The sequence below is a fragment of the Poecilia latipinna genome, unplaced genomic scaffold, assembly GCF_001443285.1.
Source record: "Poecilia latipinna isolate Pla-1442-1.1 unplaced genomic scaffold, P_latipinna-1.0 Scaffold4418, whole genome shotgun sequence".
Lineage (NCBI taxonomy): Eukaryota > Metazoa > Chordata > Actinopteri > Cyprinodontiformes > Poeciliidae > Poecilia > Poecilia latipinna.
In genome coordinates this window covers 15,368-24,096 of record NW_015117034.1, presented here as the reverse complement: position 1 = coordinate 24,096, position 8,729 = coordinate 15,368, and the positions used below count along the sequence as shown (strand labels likewise).

The 8,729-nt window shown below is 39.0% G+C and overlaps 1 protein-coding gene across 2 annotated transcripts; it reads left to right on the top strand.

Annotated features, from left to right (window-relative positions):
- The first annotated feature begins 17 nt into the window (after positions 1 to 17).
- LOC106942614 (arfaptin-1-like) lies at positions 18 to 8,729 on the top strand. 2 transcript variants are annotated; one of them, XM_015025937.1, is made up of 7 exons: positions 18 to 153; positions 1,060 to 1,161; positions 2,961 to 3,073; positions 3,562 to 3,783; positions 5,011 to 5,168; positions 5,327 to 5,501; positions 6,927 to 8,729. In XM_015025937.1, exons 1-7 carry the CDS (start codon positions 72 to 74, stop codon positions 7,080 to 7,082), a joined length of 1,008 nt encoding a protein of 335 aa, XP_014881423.1. In that variant the 5' UTR covers positions 18 to 71; the 3' UTR covers positions 7,083 to 8,729. The 2 variants fall into 2 exon arrangements, with proteins under 2 accessions (XP_014881423.1, XP_014881424.1); XM_015025938.1 differs by lacking the exon at positions 1,060 to 1,161.

Sequence of the window (8,729 nt, the reverse complement as noted above, 5' to 3'; positions counted from 1 at the left end):
GTGAGCTTCCACTTCCACTGTGAACACAAGTCTCATTTCCACAGGATTCCCACTCTGCTCCTCCAGGGAGCATGAAGGTCTCGGACTCTTCTGTCTCTGCCAGCAGCTTTGTCTCACCACCAGAGGGCATCATCGAATCAGGACCACACAAAGGTAAACAATTACCCCCACCCCCTGTTTTCTCCCTCTTTTTGTCTTTCTGTTCCGTGACTGTTAAGTTTTTGAAGCAGGAGTCTTCTAGTCAGTCTTTCATGTAGCAGCTCTTTGTGTTTACAATCTGTAAGCCAATTTCAATAAGCAATTAGTCACACGATAAAATAAAATGAACTTAATCATTTCCATTCTGATGATATTTTTTTGAAGGGCAATTTTTTTTAGAGACTTCACAATCCATTTTATTTCTGGTTTCAGTAGTGTGTTTATGTTCGTTTTATTTATTGTTTTTGATGTTTTTTGTTTAGGCTGTCGTCTAGTTCCAGTGTCAGGCGTTCTTTACAAAATTAGATTTTATTAATCTTTGAGAGAGCGAATTTCTATTTTTATGTCATTATCACTTTATTACTTGAAAGTGCTCTCAAGCAACAATATTATCATGTATCGCAGTCATTACTGTGACAATTTATCGTCCCACAAAATTTATGCTCATAATAGGCCTAACAATCTGCACGTGTCCCAGTTCTCCACCTTTGTTTTAATCCTTACTGAAAGACAAATTTGAATGTGAGAAAGAGGGCGCTGATTTGAATTGAATGAGTCTGCTCTGATCTCCTGGTTTAACCCTCATGTCCTTTTCATCATCAGGTGCTTGTTAGAAATTCTAATAAAAGCCTCCCTGCAGAGCAGAGAGCTGTGGCAGCCTGCTCACCTCAGTGTTCCCATGGTTATTTTCCACGTTGTTCTCCTCAGCAATTCAGGAAGCCCTTTTGTACATTTTGCACTCTTGTCTGCAGTGTAAACTCTACTGTAAAGAGGGGTCAACACTGATGGGGATAGTCCTGTTTATAATTTAATGGCAGGAAGTAAATCTACTGCTGAATCATAATTGTGAATGTTTCCCAGAGTCGGCAAGCCTGCCCTCTTCTCCTGTGAATCCTGTAGCTTCCAGCTCGGCTGTCGCCAGCCGCCTGGCGCGCTCCTTCAGCGATAGTCAGGCGGATTCAGGTACCTGAAGCTACAATGTTTCAACTAGACAATAATAAATCACAACTCAACGCATTTTAATCTTCTGCTTGTTTCTGCGGGCTGCGTTTCATTCTTGACAAAACTCTTTCCCTTTTTCGCTTGTGGGCTCTCTAAATATTTCCTCTACATCAGCACGTCTAGCTGAAATAGTCTTTAGTTTCTTTTCGGTGATTTAGATGCGAATCTTTCTGAAACAAATTTTAGAACCTTAAGCTTTATCTGGGAGAAATTCCTTTTACATTTCCAACTTGTTGGCGGTTCCTGCTCGCAGTATTTTATCCTTGCAGAAGGTGGCACAGAGTACTCTAAATGGAGCCTTACTCACATAATGGAGGAAGAGTTGATCAGACAAAGATCCAGTCGTTTCATGGGAATGTTGGCAAATGTCTCGATAGCTTAGATCAGGATTTTCAAGCTCCAGTTCTTGAGGGCCTCCCTGGTCCAACACCTGGATCAAATGACTGAAGCTCTGCTCACAAAGCAGGTCTTGATGCTCAATTCCAATTCTCAGTTAATCAATTGAGGCATTTATAGATTGATTTTTCCAAGTTCATCTGTATCAGAGCCAACTGTATCATCACAAGATCACAATGGCGCTGATCGCAAATGATGTCAAACTGCCAAATTTAGAACATCGCACCGCCGCCATTTTAGTTCCAGACAAACAAGAGCAGTAAGCTGTGTTTTGGGGGGGAAGTCTGAGCAACTGCTTTAGTTTGATTGGTTGATTTAGGTTATTAATATGTAATGCCCACCAATAGCTGCTTGCCAAAGTCAAATAAACTCAAGATGAATAACTGTTTCATCTGACAGCCAGCTGATGTAGTGACAGGGTGAGGTGCTCACCATGGCGACCCATGGGTTTTTTTAGAATTATAAAAATGAACTCAAAGAATTGATGAATTGATATTTTTACCTACATCGACTGCCCAGCAGGAACGTGGTGAGTTGGCCCAGATGACTTGGTGCTAGTGAGTGCCAGCTACCACACTGTTCATAGACGGAATGTAAAACCTGCCTTCTTTCCGCTCACTTTGAGTCCTCTGCATTTCAGCCACAGTTTAACTGTGATGGTTCTGTGTGGAGCTTCTGGACGTCCTCATCGTCAAACATCACACACACTTCAGCTCTCGCCATTCTGTTTGTGTTTTGCCTGTTCAAACCTCTGGGCAACAGTTGCATCTTCGCTGCATGACTTTCAGAATATATTTCATTATATTGTCAGTCATAGTAAGCCCACATTTGTTTGCCGCTCCTGATTATTTCGGCTCACTTCACTGTTACCAACATTCTGAGTGAAAAACATCGACTAAAAATCCAGACCATAAGCGTCAAAATGTGCTTGTAGGGCTCCTGTCTGTATATTTAACTGGTCTGCTTTAACAGAGGGAAATACTCATAATCATCTACACAGTGACCTGGTTCACTAAAAATCTGTACATCAATCTGCTTACTATAAATAAATATATACATCTGCTGTTTTATTGAATTTTCACTTGATTGTTTTTCTGCATTCTGGGTTCTCTTTACATTTGCTCTTTAGTTTCTTAATGTCTATAAAACATCTCTAATCCTCTCTTCAGCTCTGAAAAGGCTCATGATTTTAATTAGATTATTCTTAATTTCTTAAACATTGTTTTTCTGAGCTTTGTCCTTAGTACTGACAATCAGAATAACCTGTTTTAAGAAGCATAGACGTTGGCTTCTGTCTAGAGTTTTTCTTTCTCCTTTTAATATTAATATTTCAGTCACTAAGTGAATGTCGTTTAACTGTCCAGGCACAATGCAAACTCCGCCGGGCAGCGGAGCGGTGGTCCTGTCAGACGACCTGAAGAACCCCGCCATGGAAAAACTTGACCTGGTCAGAAAGTGGAGCATCAACACGTATAAAGTAAATTTCTCTGCACTTCTCTTCTTATTCTGTCCATTTCCTCCTCTTCTCTCCTTATCCCTCCTGTTTATCTTCTGTCACTTGGTTACAGTAGCAGTGTTTCCATTAACTATGAAACTGCAAATAAATTTGATAGAAACATGGCAGTTAAAAAAAAAAAAACTCACATTTTTTGCTAAAGTTTTGCACTTGGATGAGGTGGTTTTTCAGCTGTGTCAAAATAGATGTATTTCACAAATGTGTAATGGAAACACTTCAGCATCAGAGGAGTCACATGATTAACAGCTGGATGTTACTACTGGCAAAAACGAAGAAGACAACAGGAAGTAGTTGGAGGATGATGATTTTTTATTTTTATTTTTTGGACAATGTAGAGCTGGCTCCATCAGAGCTCTCACAGCATCACAGTTCATAAAAAGTGTGTCATTCCAAGCCTAGGCTCCTCCCAGTGTGAGTGTTTGTGATCATTTGTCTGCTGTCCTCTGCAGTGCACCCGGCAGATCCTGTCAGAGAAGCTGGGCCGCGGCTCCAAGACTGTGGACCTGGAGCTGGAGGCGCAGATCGAGCTGCTCCGTGAAAACAAGAGAAAGTACCAGAATGTGATCAAGCTGGCTCAGGCACTGGCCAATCAGCTGTCCCAAATAATGCAGACTCAGAAGCAGCTTGGCGATGCCTTCGCCGACCTCAGCCTCAAGTCACCTGAGCTCCATGTGAGTCAATGTGTGAGTGAGCGGTTCACCTGGCTGGATTCATCTACAGGAGGCTCTGAGGAGCTCAACAAACTGGAGGAAGCCGCGTTCATGATTAGTCAACAAATTCTTCTTTCAATCAGTACATCTAAATAACTCATTTATATGTTTGCTCAGCCATATTGGCCATTTACTGCATAACAAAAATGTAAACAAAGATGTGTTAAAATTAATAATGGCCTCAAGCTGAGGTCTTAAACTTAGGGCTGCCATGGTGCTGCAGGGTGTCATGAGGTTTCTGAGTAGACCATTTGAATATATATATTTTTTGTAATTCAGAATTGATTTAAATACACAATATGAATCAAAAAAATATTTAAAAAATGATAAAAGGATGCGCAAAGTAACGTATTACAGTCAGAAATTCAACCATTCAGCTCAGTGAGCAATAAACTCACTGAGTTATGTTAACAATATCTTTATTGTTAACGTAACAATAAACTGTTATGTTAACAGTTCTGCATTTTCTGGATGTCAGTTTGTTCATGGCAGTGGATTTAGCAGGCAGACATTTTGCATTCAAACTTTATGTTTAATATAAAAACAATTACATGTCCACATTTCTAAAGACTATTTTTTTTTCAAAGACGTTACATGAATGATCAGGAGTTCCTGAAAAACTAGAAAGCACTTTACACCAGTAACAGATCAAAAACCTGTAATAACTTTGTTGTTGAGCTCACTTGTCTATTTATTCAATAATTTAGCATCAAAAATGGTTTTTGGATTGAATATTTTTGACTTATTGCGATCCATTAATTACAAACCCTTTAAATCAATTACAAAATGTTGACGGAGGAGTCCCACCATTAGCAGTTACATTTTGTTTAGAAAAGGGTGAATAATTAACCATTACTCAATGCTTTGTAAAAGTATTCACACCCCTTGACCAATAGAACTTTATTTTTCTGTTTTTATTGTTTTTTTAATGATGGACTCAAAACAGTCCATAAAGATGAAGCCTTCACTGTTCCTTAAGCCAACAATTAAAGGAATTGTTTAGTAAAGATTTCACTGACAAATCAGACGTCTTTTGTGCGTTTGAGCTGGACTTTTTTTATTATTATTATTTTGAGAGAGAAGGAAACCCATCAACAAATAACTTGATAGTTTTTGTGTTAAGGTCTTACTTGTTTTAACATGTTTGTTTGCTTGAACAGTTTTGCCATTATCCATCTGGTTTTTCAGGAGGAGTTTGGTTACAACGCCGACACGCAGAGGCTTCTGTCCAAAAATGGAGAGACTTTGCTGGGCGCCATCAACTTCTTCATCTCTAGCGTGGACACACTTGTAGACAAAACAATCGAAGACACCATGATTAATATCAAACAGTATGAGACTGCCAGGTAATTCCCGTGTGAGAGCGATTTGGTTCCTCCTCCAGTTCTGTTCTAGTGTTTCAAGGAATCTGTTCAGAACACATTCTGAGCCGATTGTTCCTGCATAAAATGTAAACACATGCTTTAATGGATCTGATGCAAGTTCTTTATTTAAACATGCACAGGGTCGAGTACGATGCATATCGTACAGATTTGGAGGAGCTGAACCTCGGGCCACGTGATGGAAACACCATGCCGAAGATCGAGCAATCCCAGCAGCAATTCCAGATCCACCGCGAGAAGTTTGAAAGGATGCGGAACGATGTCTCTGTGAAGCTCAAGTTCCTGGAGGAGAACAAGGTTAGCTTCTGGCTCTTCTGCTGTGGTGACCTACAGAGGCACATGTTTGTTGGCGCTCATTTTGGATATGTGTAGAAATCCTGGATTTTTCTTATTGCCGTACTATAATCTCTCACTAAAAAATCAAACCTTTTAAGATGAGTGAATTAGTTCAGTGGCAAAAGCAATCCCTCATTCAACATAATTAACAAAATGGCTCAATCTGGTGTGTGTGCATCTTTTTTTTTCTTTTTTTTTTCAACCTCCCCTTCTTCCATTTCCCAGGAGAACAACATTTTACATTATTTTTAAAAAAATATTTCTATCGTGAGTTGACCCATATGATTTTAGGAATGCACCAATAAATTTGCCAGCTTATAAATCTGCTCTGATTTCATTAATTTTGAGAAATCAGCAGTTGGCTGATGCTTTCATGTAAAACCAATTTTTAACCAACAACCTTATCTTCCTCCACAAAAGTCTGAATATCAGTGACTGTCCTCTATTTGTTCTACAATGAGAGAGAGAGATGAGGAGCAAGAGGCGATTTTTAAATGGGTTTATTTCGTAAAACGGCACAGAACAGCACTTTCTTTCACATCAGACAAGTCACATGATCATCAACCGGATGTTGCCACTGGTGCAAACCACAAAGACGAAGTGCAGGACGGTTTTTAATGACTTATCGCATGAACAGACTTATTCACATGAGATTGTGTTTCTTGTTTAATGAAAACACTGCAATTGCAAAATAGTTTTTTCAACAATTAGTGGAATATTGATAACATTTTGCACGCATTTGTCATGGAAACGCAACCATAAAACTGCAGTCGCTTCACCCCTATATTTTATGTATCGTTTATCTGTTGAAAGACCAGATGAAATGTTAATTGAGTTAACTAGTAGAGTGCAATTTAACAGTGTCTCTAAGGAAACAAACAGCTTCATAGTCCGTCACCATAGTGGCCATGCTTCTCCACCATTTATCCTTTTTTTAGTCTTGCCCTAATCTCATCTGACAACACCACACAGCAAGATATATTTTAGAGACTTTTTTTTGTCTTTCTACCGTCCATCTTACTGGAAACCTAAAATAAGTATCTCTGTGGTGTTTGTATCTCAGAGAAACCAGACATCCTGAGTTATTGAGATCTGGGAAACTCATCAACTCAAAAACCAAATTTAAATGATTATCCAGTTTTGCTAAGTGATTACTAGGAGTATGATAATTGTGCTGCCAAATATATTTCTTCAAAATAAGCATCTCCAATCATGAGAATGAATATTCTTGAATCAAGAGTTTCACTTTTCTACACATTGTCAGTGTGAGATTATGTAGCTGCAATAAAATCAGCTTCCACCCAAGAGGACCAACAAATCTGCCCAGATCTCAGTGTACGGATCAGTGTACTGAAGTCCTTTCTTTGCTGTTTGTCCCTCCATCAGGTGAAGGTGTTGCATAACCAGCTCATCCTCTTCCACAATGCTATAGCTGCATACTACGCTGGGAACCAGCAGCAGCTGGAGCAGACTCTCAAGCAGTTCCACATCAAGTTGAAAATGCCTGGCGGGGAAAGTCCCTCCTGGCTGGAAGAGCACTAAACACTCCCGGCTGGCTCAGCTTCACCAAACCTTCCCTTGGAAACTACAGAAACCTTCCTCCTCCTGTAATTTGCTGCTTTTCCAGCTTCTGAAATGAAATCTTCTAACAAAAGGAACAAACTCCTGAACTCCTTTTGTCTATTCTTCCTAAATCATTTCTGTCGTTCTTTCAAATCATAAGAGACGCACTTTTTCTACTGTTTGACAGATCTTGTTGAATGGGAGTTCCAGCAGTAAACACTTTATGAAACTCTAAACGGCCTTTTGTACTCCAGAATATGAATGTTCGTATTCCAGCACAGCACACATGTTGGCGTTCCAGCGGCAGCTACTGGACAAGGACTGCCATTAAATCTCACAACAAACTTGATTCTTTTCTTTCTTTCTTTTTTTTTTTTTTTGGTTTTTGTATTAGCTGACTGAAATGAACGCTTTACTACAGTTAAAAAAAAAAAGCTTTTTGTTGTCGGGACAAATTCCTTCTTGAATTCTGTAAATTGGTTTTTATTTTCACTATCAAGCTGTGACTGAAGTGATAGTGAGACACTTTGTGGAGGGCGCTTTATTTGTAATGTGGTTAACATTTAGCTGAGACGGTGTGTGTGGTTTGTCCTCTGCTGCTGTGTGTAAGGCCTCAAATGTCCCAAATCAATACCTCCAGCATTGATTAATTTGAAAAACCAAAGTTTACAAAATCAAGTTTTGGTTTTCCACAGGACTTCTCGTTAGGTAGACCTGGATCAGCCTCTTCTATTGGATTGCTAGCTAACGTTGAGCTGCTTTAAACTCTCAGCTCCTGACTGCTAACTCATGTTGAACAAAGCAAATTAAATGAGATGTGCATCTTTTTTTTTTTTTTTTCCTTTATCTCTCGCAAAACCAAAGCGTTTCCAAAAAAAGCTCTAATCATTGAGTCAACGTCACGCTCTGCTTTTAGTTCGTCTATCTTCAGGACATAAAACCGAATGGATGAGAGATTCTCTTAGATTCCAGAAAATGAAGGACCAGCCTTATGTCACTTTAATGTGCCTTGAATCACTTCTTCTCCTGCTCTATAAACACTCCTGCTTCTGGTTTTCAGACCAAGGACCAAACAGTCACAGCACACGGAGATGGAAACATCCAGCACAGTAACTCCAGTGACTTTATGAATTAGTTTTTAAGACGTGTTGCACAATTATGCATTTAGGACTACAAAATAAATTTTTCAGGCCTGTGTGAACCAAAATCCAATTAACTTGATACATTTTCACCTGTAAAGACCAGCATTTGCGGCTGCTACCAGTTTGTCATTGGGGCTATTTAAAGTGTATTTTTCACAAAAAAAAAAAAACAAAACAAAAAAACATTCGTCTTCATGTCGTGTATTTTTCCTATGGCCCACTATAATGGTTTAAAGGGTATGAATCTAGATTCTGTTATTTTCTTGAAAGAAATATATATATTTGTAATCTATATTTTAATGTTAGATTGACCAATGCAGCCTGTTGGTTTATTTTTCTTGAAGGTCTCCAGAATAACATTCTAGTACCGGTGTATAGGGGATAATCACGTTTTGTAATAATGTTACGTTAACAAATGCTGAGATGAAAAGATTCAGAATGTTGTGCAACCTCTTTGGGGAAAATAAAACTTTCTCTTTCTGTA